Below are 17,263 nucleotides of genomic sequence, written 5' to 3'. Positions count from 1 at the left end.
CCTCAAGTAGTTCTATAAAATCCCTTTCATTGACTTTTATGTATTCCTGAATCTTTCATTAGTTCATTCAAATTCTCTTTGTAGTCAAATTATTGTTAGAACGTCTGAAATTCAGTGAGGGACTAACACACAACGATGTGATTGGCAGGGATCAACTCTATCTCTGCATGGGAGAAATGGTTGAATGGGGACTAATTTCAAAAGTCTTCAGTTCATTGTTTTGTGATATTTTTTGCTTTCTTCTTCAGCTCCTTAGCAGAGTGGAGCTGGATAATGAATACCTAAGTAAAATGGATCTCTTCTGTGTCAAAAAAAATTTGAAAACTATAGTGCTTTGAAAATGAGGTAGTTCTTTTTGGGAAAGGTTTCAAACATTTTTAATCCTAATATTTGAATCAAGATTAAACTTGGTATCAATAAGCATGACCATGATACTGAACAAAACTGTTTCCTTACCCACATGCTGCATATTGAGGTTCATTTAATTTTGTTGTTGTTGTTTTTCCAGATGATTCTCTATACCACTGGGAATCTCGGGTATTGGGTCATTTATTAATTAATTAAAATTTATGTTTTCCTAGTTTTAAGACTAAGTTCCTTGAGAATGAAGTCTGTTTCATTTGTCATACTCTAGAGCTAGAACAGTACCTCACACATAGTACGCACCGCAGAGCTAGTATTTGTATAAGCAATCGGGCAGGTTCCGCACTGTGTTTATGACTTACATGGGACTCCTCTCTCTAACATGATTATTCCTTATTGCTTGATTCCATCCCTTCTCTCTTTCTCTGTTCTAATGTGCCTTTTGTTGACTTCTGTAATAATGGTAAACATCAGATGGGAATCTCACCCTTTGAAATCTAACCTGTAAGTTTGCAACTTTTGCCCACAACCATTGTATTGTACCAGTGAAATGAATTCAGTTAGAAATCTTACTGTGGTAGCAAATCACTTATACAATTAAAAAACATAGTTAATAATTTAATGGAATGGGTATTGTTCTAGGTGCTGTGCCAAAAAAACAAAAAACAAAAAACAAACCATCCAAATACAGTTGCCAACTTAGAGATGACATTAGTCTGTCATTCCCAACTCTCCATGAAGCATACGCTCTAGGTGGAGAGAGACTCAGGACACAGGAGACACTAATAAGTAATACTGTCATATTGTAATGAGTTATATTCCATTAGAATATGAGAAGTGCTATGGAGGAAAAATAAAACAGAGAAAGGGGATAGGTAGTATTAGGGCAGTTGAAATTTTACATGGGGTGGTCAGGGAACATTGTACTGATAAGGTAGCATTTAGTAAAGATGTGAAATGGAAACAAAGTGAGCTATGTGGATAATAAATAAAAGATCTTTTGTGGTGGAGGAAACAGCACATGCGAAGACCCTTGTGTAGTTAGAGTGGCTGGTGCCTTCTAGAAGCAGCAGTGGTACTGCACTAGCATGAGCATGGGTGGCTGTAGTGGTAGATGAAGTCAGAGAGAACCAGGGGCCATATCATGTGGGGCCTTGTAGACCATGGTAGGATTTTGGCTTTTACTCTGAGAGACATGGGGGCCATTGGAGGATTTGGGGTACAGAGTACAGGATCTGATATACATTTGAAGAGAAACACTCTAGTTGCTGTGTTGAGAATACCGTGTTTCCCCGAAAATAAGACCGGATCTTATATTAATTTTTGCTCCAAAAGACAAATTGGGGTTTATTTTCAGGGGATGTCATCCTGAAAATTATACTAGGGCTTATTTTCCAGTTAGGTCTTATTTTTTGGGAAACACGGTAGATGGCAAGAAATCAAGGATGGAAGCAGGGAAGGGGGCAATTATTTATCCAGAGGACAGATGATAATGGTTTAGACCAGAGTGAAGTCAATGAAAGCTAATTCCTATCTTTCCTCACTTTTTAATTGGATTCTTTCTTTGGCCAAGAATTCATGCCGTATTTCCAAGGCCTTTTCGTATCTTTCAAGGTCCAGCTCAGTTTTTCTCATTTGGCTTTTCCTAAACACTGTCCCCTGTCGATCATTTCCTGTAGTGAGCACTGACTGACTTTTGCACTTAACGCCTTATAGTCTAGAAAGCAATTGACTCTTCTCCGTTTCTTTCATGTAGGTTGATTTTTATTTCTTTCTATACTCTAACAACGGCCTTATACTTTTCCCTGCACAGTAGGCACTTGACTCAATAAACCCTTTTTGGATGGCTGGCTAAGTCTAAAGAAAAGTCGACATGTATTCACACTGTTGATTTGATTCTTGTACATTCTTTTCTCAGTAACAGTTAACCTCATCCATTCCTTCATTTGAAAAATATTTACTAATCACTTACTATTTTGTAGAGCATATAACATGTAAGAGAAACAGTAGTTGTTCTCAAAGAGCTTATAGTCAGCCAAGAGAAGACGTGCATCTTCATAATTAAACTTGGAGCATCGTGACTTGCAGGTGATATGAATACTATAAAATCAGCCCCTGGAATTCAGGAACAGGAATGTTGCCTCTGGCTGGGTGTTCTTTAAGAGGAGAGTGGTCCTTACACCTTCAAGGTGGAGTAAGTGCCGAAGATGGAGAGAATGGTAGCGGCAATGCTGGGCATGCTAAGCTTTTTCATGGGTAGCCAAGTAGATCAGCTTGTGTGGAGAAATTTTGTATGGAACTTTGGCTTTATTTAAGGAAATCTAAAGAAATCTCCTCAAAAATCTACCCTGTCCTCTTCACCCCGACCCACAGAGTCACCACTCAAATGCAGGCCATTCTCATCTCTCACCTGGGCTACGCAATAGGCCTGCTGCCTTCAGGTCTTACCTTAACCAGCTTAAGTGTCACTGCCTGTGAGAGGCCTGCGTGCTCACCCAACCTAAACTTGGTCCCACACCTGCCCCTTTGTTCACTTCCATCATGGCCCTTTAATTGTGTTGTTACTTGAATTGGGAGTATTGTCATTGAAAAAGTGACTGCAGGGAGAGAATAGTGACTGTCTGGGAGAAAATGCAAAGGTCAGAGAGGGCTGTTAAGTAGTAATGGTCTTAGATAGGATATGACCTAAACTAGGCTTAGTACTGTTATGGCTGTGAGAATGGAAAGAGAGAAGCATGAAGTTTAAAAAAATGTTCTGTGGGGTACAGAGTACATACTATAATTACTAGTGTTTATGTAGTTATGACCTCTGGTGTTTTATGGAATAAACAATTATATTCAATTATATTTAAATACAGATGGTTGTCTTTTCTAGGAGCTTTACACAATCAGTAACTTGGAGCTTATGTTTTGTGGTTCGCTTTGCAAAGAAGACTTGCCCACACATATGTGCTCCAACCAACAACTACAAAAGTAATGCAGAATTCTTAAATATCTAAATTTCTTTTACAAACAACTGGTAATTATGTGCAGCTTTAGCTGAAGATAATGTTTTTGGATGTGTTCCATGCAAAAGAAAAAAAGACATCTTTACCCCTAAGGATGTTCAAGGAGTGAAAGATTAATATCTTTGAAAAGCGATAACTCTAAAATGAATTGATTCCATTTCCCCCACACAAACCATCAATATTTGGGAATAGACAAACCCACCCACCCACAGTGCTTGATATAAAAATAAAGTTTTTCTTTCTTCTTTTAATACCTGGATAGACCATGGAACTTCATCTGTGCTTACTGAAAAATAGGTTGGAATTTTAAAAAGCTTGAAAATATGTGAAGTTTTGATTTCCATTTTCCTAATCTGACATGATGCTTAAAAGTGATTCTTGAGATGATGTTCTGCTCTTCTTAATTTAATAGCATTTAAAAAGTATAGATCAGTGTTTTAAAAAGATGGGATCTATGCCAGTGAATATCTTTCCAGTAAGGGACTCATGACAGTCTGTCCTCAGCTATTGAGATAAATGAGTATAGATGCTGTCTTTGTTCTTCCCATACTTGCTATCCCATATTCTTCTCTCATTACATATTTAAGGGTCTTTGATTTGCGTGCTGACATTTTGTTAGTGTTTTTTGTTTTGTTTCTTTCGCCCCCTTTTTTTTGTACAGGATTAATTTCCTCTTCCAGTAACAGCTGTCTTCATTTTGAGGAATCAGTTCTCTCCCACTGCCTTCAGTTTCTTTGGGATTGCTGGTCTAGATGCCTTTTCTTCTTCTCCATAGGCCCATGGGATTCTCTCTGCCAGGACTGAGCCATGAGCAACATGTGGAGAGAGGACAGATGTCTAGGTGGACTGATCTTGGTGGCTACTGTTACCCAGGAGCATCTTTACTCATTCTTTTTCCTCTTCTTTTTACTTTATGAGCTACCTGGTATCTTCCTAGGAAAGTTCTTTTGTTTTAGTTGAACAGATTTCTGTTCCTTGAAACTAACTAATGTGCTATATCAAAAGGAAAAGAAAATTATTTGTAATCTTGCTATCTATAACTACTGATAAAGTGTCTTTTTTTTTTTTCTATATGTGTTTATTAACACAATTTAAGTACTGTTGACCCTTGAACAACACAGGTTTGAACTGCATGGTCCTCTTATATGTGGGCTTTTTTTTCAATAAATATGTATAGTATTATAAATGTATATTCTCTTATGATTTTCTTAATATTTTCACTTTATTGTAAGAATACAGTATATAATACATATAACATACAAAATTATGTTTTAATTGGCTGTTTATGTTATTGGTAAGGCTTCCAGTCAATAATAGGCTACTTAGTAGTTAAGTTTTGGGGGGAGTCAAAAGTATATGCAATTTTTTGACCAAACCAGGGTATCTGTACTCCCAACCCTTGCATTGTTCAAGGGTCAATAGTATTTTGTGTATGTAACAGTATTTGATTATACTTATTATATTATGGTGAACACGTTCCCATGTGAAATGCTAAAATATATGCTTTTACTGGCTTTATAGTATTCTATAATGTAGATGTCCCATCACTGAACTCTTCTTCATTGTTGGAAATTTATTTTGCTTTCAAACTGCTTTTTATTGTGAATAATGTTGTGGTAAACATTTTTCCCCCCATAAATCTTTGCCAGTGTCTCTACTTCTTTCCTTAGGCTAGAGCCCTAGAAATGGGTCACGGAGTCAAGGGTTTGAGCATATCCAAGGTTGCCAGCAAGCTTCGTAAAGCTGTCCTCTCAGCAGCATATGAGTTTCTGTCTCACTGTACCTTTACTTTTGAAGACCGTTATTCTTCAAAGTTGATATTTTAATATCTTATTTTTAATTTGTTATTTGATATATAATTATTGATGATTTAATTTTTTTCCTTTGTGAATTATCTATTCACACCTACAAAGAAAATTTTAATTAAATAATTAAATAAAAAAACCTTATTGAGTTTAAAGAACTAATAAGAATTAAATCAAATCTTAATTATTTTTTCTTATTTATCTACTAGTTGTATATTTAACGATGTAAAGCTAAATCAATATCTTGAAAGCACTGTTGGATTTAGTCATTAAAACGAACGACTTTTGGAACTTTAAATTATTTCTTTCTATTTGTGTACATCCCTTTTCCAAAGTTACAGGTGGACTCTTTTTCTGTTGTGGTTCATAATGTATCGTATGATAAAATTGTGGGGAGAAGAACCTTTTCTTAAAGGGCAGCAGCCTGGAGGGAAACTTGCTTTTTGTGATACTTTTCCACCTAGGAAGAGGAAGTGAGGGGCAGCTTTGGTCACCCCAGGCTCCTTGTCAAATGCCATGAAGTCATGGAGCATTTACTGGCAGATTGTATGGGAGAGATATTTCTGGTCTTAATCATTTTGCTGAGTTAGTTAAACATTGGGTTATGATTATGTGTGATAAACACTGAGTAATAACTCTCTGAATGCCTTCTCTTAGCCTTGGACACAGTGGACATCCATCCTCGGTTGAGAATGTGGTGATGGCGTCCTTCATCTCAGATTCCAAAAGGCATTGTGGGGTCTGATGGTTCGCTACTTTCTCTTCCTAGCTCTCTCATGTCTCTGCTTATTGCAGCTTAATTATGTTTTCTTAAGTGTCTCTTGACATAAATATAGTTTTTTCCCCTTTGGTTTTCTCATTTATATAGTTAAGCACACATGGAATTTGAAGCATAGTATGGTTGAACAGGTGTGTGTGTGTGTGTGTGGTGTTTGGGGGAACTTTGAAGGGTTAAACAAAGATGTTGGTTATTATTTTTGGTTTTATTTATCAATGTCCAGTCTAGGTTAAAATACTCGGGAGCATTTCTAGTCTGTAAAAATATTTTGGCAATGAATGTATTCAGTACTTGCCCTTCAGATGAGGTTTAGTAAATTGACATTCACCTCCAGCTTCTCTAGCAAAAATATTTTAAATAAAAACACTTGCTTAATGTATTTGTCATCTGCTACTGTCTGTGTCTTCTAAACAAAATCTGCTGCTTTTGGAAATGAAGTTGTATACTAAGGTATTTTGCAGTTTGCTTAGTAATTACATCTCTCTTGACCTCTGGAAGAAAAGCGATTTTGTTTTCGGTTGTTGTTTAAGCAGATGTCTGTTATCTGAGAGAGCAGCATAGTGCAGACCTAATCACAATTAGAAGAGGGAGGGTTTTTTTTTTTTTAAAGAAGTGCTACATCACATTAAATTGTGTCCACTGGGAATTGGACATATAGCTGCAACAGAGGCTCACCATGGAAGGGATTGTCTAAGGCACTTTAAAACAGCAGCTTTCTGCTTAATAAATATGGGTGGGGGGGTACTACTCAGTTCCCCTTACTATCAGCTTTATCTTCTAAAGCTCTTCAGAAGAGCATGGATGATATTCTGAAGAAAATTTGTCTTTCTCGTTGCAGAAGGTATAGGTATAAAACCAAGAAGCCAACTAAGAATTCCAGTAGGAGAAAATGTAAAGCAGCCATTCCCTGTTGTTTGAATAGCACTAATTTTTTTCGTGTGAAAACATTGCATTGAATAAGGTAGTTCTAGACTAAAATTTTAGCTATAAAATTTAGAGTGCTTTTTTCCCCCCATTTTTATACAACTTTGTGAATTCGTTTTTGTATGATGTTTGATCTTATGGAAACATGAACTCTAAAAAATGCATTACTTTTCCTATAAGAGAAAACAATGTTTTCCAAAGCAGATATGGTGATTGTCCCTCATTGTAATCTAAGCATTCAGATTTTATTTCTTTGCCATTTATCTAAGGTATTTAAAATAAAACATCTGAGGAGGTTTTTCAACTCTGAACTGAGCCTTTTAGAAATACATAGGCACAGTTGATTTTCATTAATAAATACTAAGGCCATTATGAAGCAAAACCTTGCACTTGAATATTTGTTTTATACTTGGCCTCATAATAACCAGCAATTTGGGCTCATCCTCACGTGAGTCTTTGGGACACAGTTACTTGAATATATTACTGCATTTACTTCAAACTCACCCAAAATGATACTGATTTTCTCAGTCCTATCAATGTTTCTGGGAATCTGTTGTGTCTTCGATTGAAAATCCAGAATTTAGTCCAATTTCTTCCTCACTCTCATCTCCTATATTCAATTGTTGTCAAGGCTTTGGGCTCTTTCTTTGAAATATTCGTGATTGATATATTCCTTTTTGGTGTTACTGAAATTTGGTCTTCCGCACTGAGTGGCAGATGCCTTAACTAACCCGTTAGCTTCTAACTGGTTTCCCCAACTCTGTTTTCTTCCTCTGACAATTAGCTCTGCAAAAGCTCTCGCAGTAAGTTTCCCATAATTAAATTTCGTATTTGGACTCCTCTGCTCAAGATCCTGAAATGAGCTCCCTGCTCTTTACTCTTGGTGAGGTTCTGACAGAATCACTTCAAAGTTTTAATCTTCTCTTTTCTCTCTAATCTCACATCTCACGTTGTGCAGTCACCAGTTTGTGAGTGGTGGGCTCTAAATGTTCTTTTACAAGTTGGTTGTTTCGAAGTTGAAATTAAATTTTATGTAGAAACAATTCTTTAAGAACTGTGGTTGAGTCCTAGTCTATAATTCCAAGGCCTGTGTATCCTGATGTAGCTGATTTCTGAGCTCCGGGCACCAGAAGCCATGTTGAAAGTGGAAGTTGGGGAAGGATGGGCAGTTTTTTCTCCTTTTTACCCAATGTACAGGGACATCCAGCACTGGCGAGAGCTAATAGTGATTTTTCATGAGTAAAGATGGTCTTTAGCATTTAATTTCTTTTACCTGTTTTCCAAGTCCTAATGTTTCTCTCCCCAGACTCTTAAGCATGGAGAGCTACCCCAAACTTAATAAGGCATTAATTAATTCAGGGATTATACTATTTGCTTGTTAAAATAACAATAGTTGCTTTTTAAATTATTTTTTTTTTTAATTGTAATTGATATGCTCATACAGCATTATTTTAGTTCCAGGTGTACAACATAGTGATTCAACATTTATGTATCTTACATAGTGATCACCATTATAAGTCTAGTAACCAGCTGTCACCGTATATAGTTAGTACAATGTTATTGACTCTATTCCCTATGAACAATAGTTGCTTTTTATTGAACACTTTCACTTATGAGTTTTCTAATCCTTCCAAGTGGTCTTGCATGGCACTTTACAATTACCTCCATTTAATAGATCCATTATTGAGGCACAATGAAACTTAAGTACATGATTTATAAACACAAGGTTTACAAATAATCTCTGTATATCTGTAAATCGCTTAAAAAGAGTAAATACCGTGTGTTTGCTAAAAAAATAGATAACTTCCATCCTTTCCCTACTCCACCTCTTCCTCTGACACACATAAACACTGTTCCTGCTTTTAAAGACTGTGTGGCCTCAAGGTTGAAGAAAAGAAGGTAAAAGAGTCCCCTACCCCCGCCACCCCCATCATCAAATCCATCCCCAGAAAATTCTCAGCCCAGACTGGATATCTTCATAAAACAGGGTTATATGATTCCTTCAATTAGAGATTTGGTTCAAAAAGCATCTTCCGTGCTAAAATGCATTTGAAAGGCCCCTGGGAAGGATTAAGGAATTCTCCATTATTCGCACGTTATTGTCAGCTAGTTCCGTGATGGGATAGAGTTTAAAGGAAACTAAGCTGTCTTGGCAGTTGGGGGCACTTCCATGGTTTAGATCTGTACTATCCAGACCAGGAGCTACCTGCCACCTGTGATGATTGTGCTCTTGAGATGTGGTTAGTTTGAATTGACATGTACTTTAAGTATAAAATACACATTGGATTTAAAAGGCTTACTACAAAAAAAAAAAAAAAAAAAAGAAGAAGAAAAATACTTCATTAATAATTATTTATACTGATGTTGAAGTAATAGTTTAGATATATTGAGTTAAACAAAGTGTTATTAAAATTTTTACCTGTTTTCTTTTTTGTTTGTAAGGTGGCTACTAGAAAGTTTAAAATTACTTAAGTGGGTTGCCTTATATTCCTGTTGGGCAGTGCGGGTTTAGCCTAATCCGCTACCTGTCCTACGTACTTCAACTTTAGTTCTTCCTTAGTAATCTTGGTCTATCATATATCTCCTCTTTTTCGTACATCTTCGTCCTCTTCATCCTTTACTGGCCTCTTCTCTCAATTTTCATTTATTAATTCTTTCAATAAATATTTCCTGCATTAGTGTGCTAGTATTGTAAACATGCAAAATTCTCTCTCATCCTAAAATCAAAACGCAGACAAACCTAATACTGTCTCAGTCTATATCATCCTCTCTGTACCATGTGCTCACCTTCCCTTTATTGTCCAGCCTTTTGCAAAAGAGTCTGCACTCTGTACCCCCATTTACCTCCCAGTCTCCTTCCTCAAACTTCCACAACCTGGCTTTTACTGCTTCATATAAACTGTTTCCCAAAGGCCATTGATTTCCTCCTAGTTTTCAAATGCTAGAGCAACTTCTCAATCTTTAACTGCAACACTTTACGCTCTTCTTCAGTCTCTTCTTCAAGCTGTCCCTTCCCTCCTTCAATCTCAATCTCTCTTTCTCTCTTTCTGTCTCTTTCTGTCTCTCTCTCTCTCTCTCTCTCTCTCTCTCTCTCTCTCTCTCTCTCTCTCTCTCTGGTGCGCATGTGTGTGTGTGTGTGTGTGTGTGTGTGTGTGTGTGTTTCCCTCTCTCTCCTTTCTGTTTTACCTTGATTTTTACCCTTGCCACTTACGAGCTCTATAACATTGGGTGGGTTTAACCTCATTAAGCTTCAGTAGGTTTTGTGTCAAGTTGGGGCTCACCATATGTCGTCAGTGGTTGCTATAATATTATGACGTGCCTGTCTCCTGGAGCTTCTGCTTGGTTTCTCGTGCACGGTTCCCATCCTCTTCCTAGGGTTCTGCAGAGGCTCTGTTTTTAATTCCCTCTCATACCCTCTTCCTTGGTAGCGTCTCCATATCCATGCTTCCAATTAGAATGATCTTCATACATTTCTTATTTTCTTCTAATCCTTCAAAACTCTCTCAAACATATAACCTCTCCCACAAAGTGTTTTTTGTTTGTTTGTTTGTTTTTAATGTCTTTCAGCCAACCTTTTGTCTCTCAGACCCTCCGTTTCCTCATCTAAAAACAGTGATGATGGCATCTCCAAAATTTAGTTCACAATATTCTGAGGTCTCACTTGAGATAGTAGATGTGATAGTGCTTCGGAAAATGTAAAACACCTTATAAATATTGTATTACTATTATTTCCTGATGCCTCACAAGCATTTATTATCTTCATTGCGTATTTATCAGGACAAATTGTACATGTGCATGAAGTGTCACTGATATCTGATTGAATTCTTTCATATATGAACATTTGGTCTTCATTCCCAAAGTCAAAGTTCCTGGACAGCAAGGGCCATGTTACATGTTTTAGGAAAAGAAAAGAAAGAATTTGAAAGAAAACCTTATTCTTTTTACTGTTTTGTATACTTTGTAGTTTTATGCTAGACATGAACTAGTAGATGCTTCATACATTTTTGCAGAATTCAATTAAACTAGCTCTTGCTTCTCCCACTAAAAATAAATATAATATTTATTCATTTTTAACCTACTATTACTTTGTTTCTCCTTGTAAAAATACAGACTTCACAAGGGAAGTACTTTGTCTTTTGCCTTCTTGTATCCTTAAAGCCTTTCACATAGGAGGTACTCAGTAAAAAATGAATGAATGAATGAATGAATGAATGAACGAACCAAATAATGGTGAGAAAGTCAAATTTCAACCTTTATCTCTGGCTGGAGGACCAGGGAATGGCCCTAGTCAGGGTTATAGGGTTAAGGCTCAGGTTTCAGGACAGCTATTCCTTTATAAAAAGGCTCTTCTTTCCCCTGGTTTTAGGGCTGTGCTTTGAATAACTGAGGGTACTCACAGCCTGCTCTCCCAATGAGTGGAGGGAATCAAAGGAGTATTAAACCCAGTTCTACTTGATATAGTTAAAGTAGAACGTATTTACATAATGGTAACAGCTAAACTTGATTCAGCAGTTGTCATATGCCAGGCACTGTTCTAAATGCTTTACCTGTACTAATACACTTAGTTCTCTCCAAAATCCTATGATTATAAAGCAGGCATTACGATGTCCCTACTTTACAGATGGGAAAATGGAGGTAAAGAGAGTTAAAATAAATTGTCCGAGATCACAGAGTGACTGAATGGTAGAGAACCCAGAACCCAGAAATCAGGCTTTGGAGCTTATTCTCTTATCCACTGTGCTTGCTAACCTCTCTCTCTGATTAAAAGAGGTCATTTTAAAACAGCAGTTTTGGTGTGCATATGTGTTTTTTCCCTTTCTTTTAAAGCAGAGTAATTTTCAGTAATTCTTCTGTTGTGGCTTTAAGCTATAACTGTTCTGGCCTATTTCTTTCTTTCAGAGAAATAGTTTAGTTACATACGGCCTACATTTTCTATTTGACTACAGTGTGTTAGGAGTTAATTATTTATAGTGCTTGCTGAAGCTGATGTTTCAGCTTGACTCACTCCGGGTTTATAAGCAAAGAATGGCCTTTTGAAATCCAGTAAAATGAAAATTGCATGAAACTGTCCGATAAGAAGTTGACCTGTATCTTAGGCTTCATGGATCTGAGGTTGTTTAACAATTATGGGTTGTATTATGATGTCCGAGTTACCATATACCACATAAAGGAAACAAGAGCTAAATTTATGAAGATAATATTACTTTATCTGTTCATTTTATATTTGTTCTTTTTACTTAGTCCAAGTTATTTTAATTCAAGGGATGATGCTAGAAATATGAGATCAACTTTATGACAGAAATAGATTAAATAAATGCATTTGCAAGTACTATGACCCTAGCAATGGCAGAATGTCCCTCACCCCCAGTGTCTGTGAAATAGATGGGGGATGGAAAAATTAGGGAACCCTCCCCTCTGCTTCCCTTAGACTTGGTATCTGAGCTTATTAGTTTTAATGTAAATATTGTACCCAAGATAAATTATTTTTTTAAATGAAAGTTCATGCTGACTTTCCAGGACACCTGTGCAGGGGTGGCGAGTAAAAAAACAAAAAGAAAACAGTGTACTGAAGAGGCCAGCACATACTAGGGATACAGAGTAAATGTTAAATCCATAAACACATTAGTGAATGATGTAGTTCTGAATGGGCAGTGCAGAGGAGAACCTTCTTCATTCAGTGCAGAGCCAGTAGGATTGGGTGAGGTGGTGTGAATCCATGCACAGTCAGAAAACGCACTGGCAGATAGAACTTCAAATGTGCTAAAGTACAGAGGTTTTGGAAAGAATCTTCATCTGAGTCTGGCAATGGAGAAGAAAACAGATATTTTAGGACTAGATTCACAGTGAGCCAACAGCGGGCTGTATCTAAGTTCCAACAGGAAAGGCAGTGTTACTTTAGATGGAGGCCAAATGGGAGCCAAAGGAAGTGCCTTATTGTGGATCTAGATAGCAGGAATGGTGTGGACCAGCCAGGAACATAAGGAGTATCTAGGAGAAAGATGCTCAGTGTTTATTCATCTGTTCACTTAACAAATATTTAGCAATACCTACTGTGTACCAGGCACTGTTGTAGACACTGGGGATAAAAGAGTGAACAAAAAGGATGAAAATCCCTGCCTTTGTGAAGCTTACTTTTTTTTTTCTTTCAGCTTTATTGAGGTACAATTGATAAATACTATTGTAAGATATTTAAAATGTACATTGTGGTTATATATGTATACATTGTGAAAGGATTCCTACCCTTTAGTTAATGAGCATATCTATCGCCACATACATAATTTTTTTGGTGAGAACATTTAAATTCTATTCTTTTAGCAAATTTCAATTATACAATAGAGTTTTCTCAACTACAGTCACCATGTTTTATATTCAAATCCTCAGACCTTATTTGTCTTATAGCTGAAAGTTTGGACTGTTTTATCAACCTGTATCCCTTTTCCCCATGCGTCAGCTCCTGGCAATCACTTTTCTATTCACTGTTTCTAAAAGTTTGACTTTTTAAAAAATATATCCCACATGTAAGTGAGAAAATACAATATTTGTCTTTCTCTGGCTTATTTCACTTCCAATAATGCCCCAAGGTCCATCCATGTTGTCATAAATAACAGGATTTCCTTCTTTCTCATGGCCATGAGAAACTGAGGTCAAGGTGTTTACCACCTATGTTGTCTCCTAAGAGTTTTATGGTTTCAGGTCTTATGTTCAAGTTTTTAATCCATTTTTAGTTGATTTTTGTGTATGGTGTAAGATAGTGGTCCAATTTCATTCTTTGGCTTGTGGCTGCCCAGTTCTTTCATCACCCTTCACTGAAGAGACTATCATTCCCCAAGCTTCCATTCTTGTTGGGGAAAGTACACAATAACCAAATAAGCAACTACATGGTACTGTGTGGTACATCAGATCATAATCATTGCTGTTGAGAAAAATGAAGCAAGAAAAGGATTGATGGGTAATGCTTGGGTGTTGTAGATTTAACTATGATGGCCACTGTAGTTAAGTGAGGAGGTGACACCTGAGCAAGCTCCTGAAAAAGACTTTGGGTGTCAAATCCAAAATATCTTTGCCAAAACTGGTGCCAAGGCGCTTACCATCCATGTTTTCTCCTAGGAGTTTTATGGTCTTATGCCGTTTCTGAAGGAGAAAGGCTAGATCTAAAAGGAATGGTAGAGAAATCCCTTCTTAATTGCTGGGAGGAAGCTGTTCTGAGTGAAATCGACGGACCGAAGTGTGTGACGGCCTTTGCCATCATGTGACCTCAGTCTATAAAAATTGTTTCGGACGTCATCAGTTGACAGTAGAATAATAGGTTTTATTTTGACAGCAGAAGATTATTGCATGGTGAGGCTTTATGTCTGGGAAGCTTAAACCTAATTCCTCACACTGTAGCACTAATGCTCTCTGCTTGTCTGTCTCTTGTAGCTTTGTAGGAAACCAACCTCAAAGAGGCAGACAGGATGGCCAGCTCAGCCCGGGAGCACCTACTTTTCGTGCGGCGTCGGAATCCCCAGATGCGGTACACCTTGAGCCCAGAGAACCTCCAGAGCCTCGCCGCCCAGAGCTCCATGCCAGAGAACATGACCCTCCAGCGGGCCAACAGTGACACGGACCTGGTGACTTCTGAGAGCCGCTCCAGCTTGACTGCCAGCATGTACGAGTACACACTGGGGCAAGCCCAGAACCTCATTATCTTCTGGGACATTAAAGAGGAGGTGGATCCCAGCGATTGGATTGGACTTTATCACATAGGTGAGTGACATGAAATACACTTGCTTGTGACTTAGAGCATACATTTTACCCTGACATTGTACTGTTCTGTATTTTCTCCTGGAAGAAAAAAATCAAACACATAAGTAAAAACCAGCAAGATGCTGGGAATTTTTCCTTCCTCTTTGGGAGGGGAAGAGACAATTATAACTACCTTTGCTGATATAAATTCTGTGGTTACATCTCTATGCTAATGAAATGCCAGAACCTACAGATTTTACAGTATTTTCATTTTAAAACTTCATATTGCCCTTGATCAGTAGTTCCACTTTGGAAAGAGGTATCTATTAACATTTACTAATATTTTTTAAATGATGAAAAAGATGTCTAGATTTAGATAATGGATGTGAAAAAATGTTCTGTATTTTCTGAAGGTTGAGTTTCATTAAGAACAACTTGCAGTCTAAAGTATCTTTTTATTTCAGAATTCCTTGATGTGTCCTAGATCAATTAGGTGAAGGAAGGATCATATTCTTCTAACAAATTACTTAGAAACAGTTGCTGTTTGTTTTAATAGATGTGTCTCAGCTCTCTTTAGCTAATTTGCTGTTATAGGTGAGTGAATGATGAATAAATAGCACATCCCAGAAAATATAAAGTCTGCTTTATTTGAAAGCAAAAATGAAAACTTAATAACCAACCATAAAGAAAAGCTAAATCAAACTTGATCATAAAATTGAACATTCCCCAAAGTTAGACAAAATTTTCATTGAATGAAGGGAATTAAAAAAAATTAACAGCAGTTATTTTATTAGAAAGACATTATTGCTTTTAATATAGATTATAAGCCAGGTATCTCTTTGTGTGTGTGTTTTGTTTTTAAATGAATAAATTGGGGGGGGGGGGCAGGGAAAAGACCTGTTTATGGCAGTACTTCTCAACCAGGGGTGATTTTGCTCCCTACAGGACATTTGGCAATGTCTGGAAACATTTTTGGTTGGCACAGCTGGGTGGGGGAAATGGGAGACCAGGGATGCTGCTAAATATTTTGACATTCACAGGACAGTCTCTCACAACAAAGAATTATCTGTCCCCAAATGTCAACAGTGCTACTGTTGAGAAACCCTGGTTTGAGAGAAAGTAATATCCTTGCTGAAATTTTAATAGAATGTTAAACTCACTGTGTTTCTCTGGGACAGGGAATTTTCTGCTAATTGGTTTATATTTGCTTTTGTATCTCTTACTGTTTACTCATACTGGATAGCAAGAAATCTAAAATGGCAAAAAAATTCAATGAATTTTTCTTTTTTTTCTCTTATGACAACAAAAGGGAGAAAAAGCCTTCAGTTCAGATTTTCCCCAAGTGTGTTCAAATATATATTCAAAGTGAGGAAGTTACATGATTTAAAAATTATATTTTTATATCTGATATCTATTATGTTAAAAAAAAATCTTACAGTTTTGATGTGACTTTTGAAGTAACTTTTTTGGTTTTGATGCATTTTAACCCTTTTGGAATTCATAAACTTTTTTCACTTTTCTTGTAATATTTTTTTCTTTTTTTTCTCATTTTAGGTTTTGTAATGCTTAATATGAGACTTCAAATAGCAGACTGTGTTTTTTTTGAATATACTTTTAATGTGATATTTTTGGGACATGATTTTACTTTCTTTTATAGGATGGTTTCTTTTTTGTGTCAATAACTTAATCTGTAAGATGCTAGAATCACGTAAGACAATGATTCCTGTTACTTATACGTTTTCCCTTCCTTTCTTTTCTGTTTTCCCACCCCACTTGTTTTATTTCCTTGTCCACATTTAATCAAGAAGGAACTAAGGAATCCAAAGCCAAGTTCATCTTATCTCCCAGTGACCAAAGCCACAAAATCTCATATTTTACTTTCTAGAGGCAGAAATAGAGTTCGAAATCTGGAATTAATCTAAGGATGTAGTTAGGAAAGTAGAATTAGGGAATAAATCTCTTTTCAAAAGTGCTAACCCTTCTTCAGTTTATTTCAAGATGATTCTATATCTTTCTCACATGTATTATCATTGTATCCTTGCTCCCTTGCCTGTAATGTGTTTCTCTTCCCTCTCTCCCCCTCGGCTACTTTCAACATTTTCACTTTATCCTGGTTTTAACAGTTTGTCTAGGTGTGATTTTCTTTTTATTTATCCTGGTTGGGATTCTCTGAGCTGTATAAGTAAATGTCTTTGGTGAAACTTGAGAAAATTTTGGCCTTTGTTTCTTCAAATGTATTTTATATTTTCACTTTCTTCCCTTTTTCTGAGACTCCAGTTACACATATGTTACATCGTTTCATGTTCTACAAGGCTCTGATGCTCTGCTTAATTTTCCTTCAATCTCTTTGATATTCAGATTCGATAATTTCCTATTCGATAATTTACTTATCTTCAAGTTCATTAACTTTATTCATCTCGTGAATTCTGTCCCATCTAATGGATTTTAAAATTTCAGTTATTTGACTTTTCATATATAGAATTTTTCATTTCTCTTTTTATAGTTTGTATTTCCCTTATGAGATTCCCTATGTGTTAGTTCATTCAGATCATATTTTTGTTCAATTCTTTGAAGTGAATTGAATACAGATGTTTTAAATTCTCAGCTAAATCCAAGGGACAATTTTTATTGTCTGTTTTCCTCTTGGGACTGTCGGTCCC

The 17,263-nt window shown here is 36.6% G+C and overlaps 1 protein-coding gene across 6 annotated transcripts in view; it reads left to right on the top strand.

Annotated features, from left to right (window-relative positions):
• HECW2 (HECT, C2 and WW domain containing E3 ubiquitin protein ligase 2) overlaps positions 1–17,263 on the top strand; it is a 336,178-nt gene that overhangs the window by 109,122 nt on the left and 209,793 nt on the right. For all 6 annotated transcript variants that reach the window (XM_019741310.3, XM_019741308.3, XM_074339576.2 and 3 more), the window contains one exon: positions 14,298–14,624. In XM_019741310.3, the coding sequence (XP_019596869.3) occupies positions 14,333–14,624 (292 nt within the window). In that variant the 5' untranslated portion in view covers positions 14,298–14,332. The remainder of the gene's footprint in view (positions 1–14,297; positions 14,625–17,263) is intronic.

Source organism: Rhinolophus sinicus, chromosome 17, assembly GCF_057876585.1.
Source record: "Rhinolophus sinicus isolate RSI-liver-muscle chromosome 17, RSI-T2T, whole genome shotgun sequence".
Taxonomy (NCBI): Eukaryota; Metazoa; Chordata; class Mammalia; order Chiroptera; family Rhinolophidae; genus Rhinolophus; species Rhinolophus sinicus.
The sequence above is the reverse complement of the archived record's forward strand: the minus strand, read 5'-3'. Positions and strand labels throughout refer to the sequence as shown.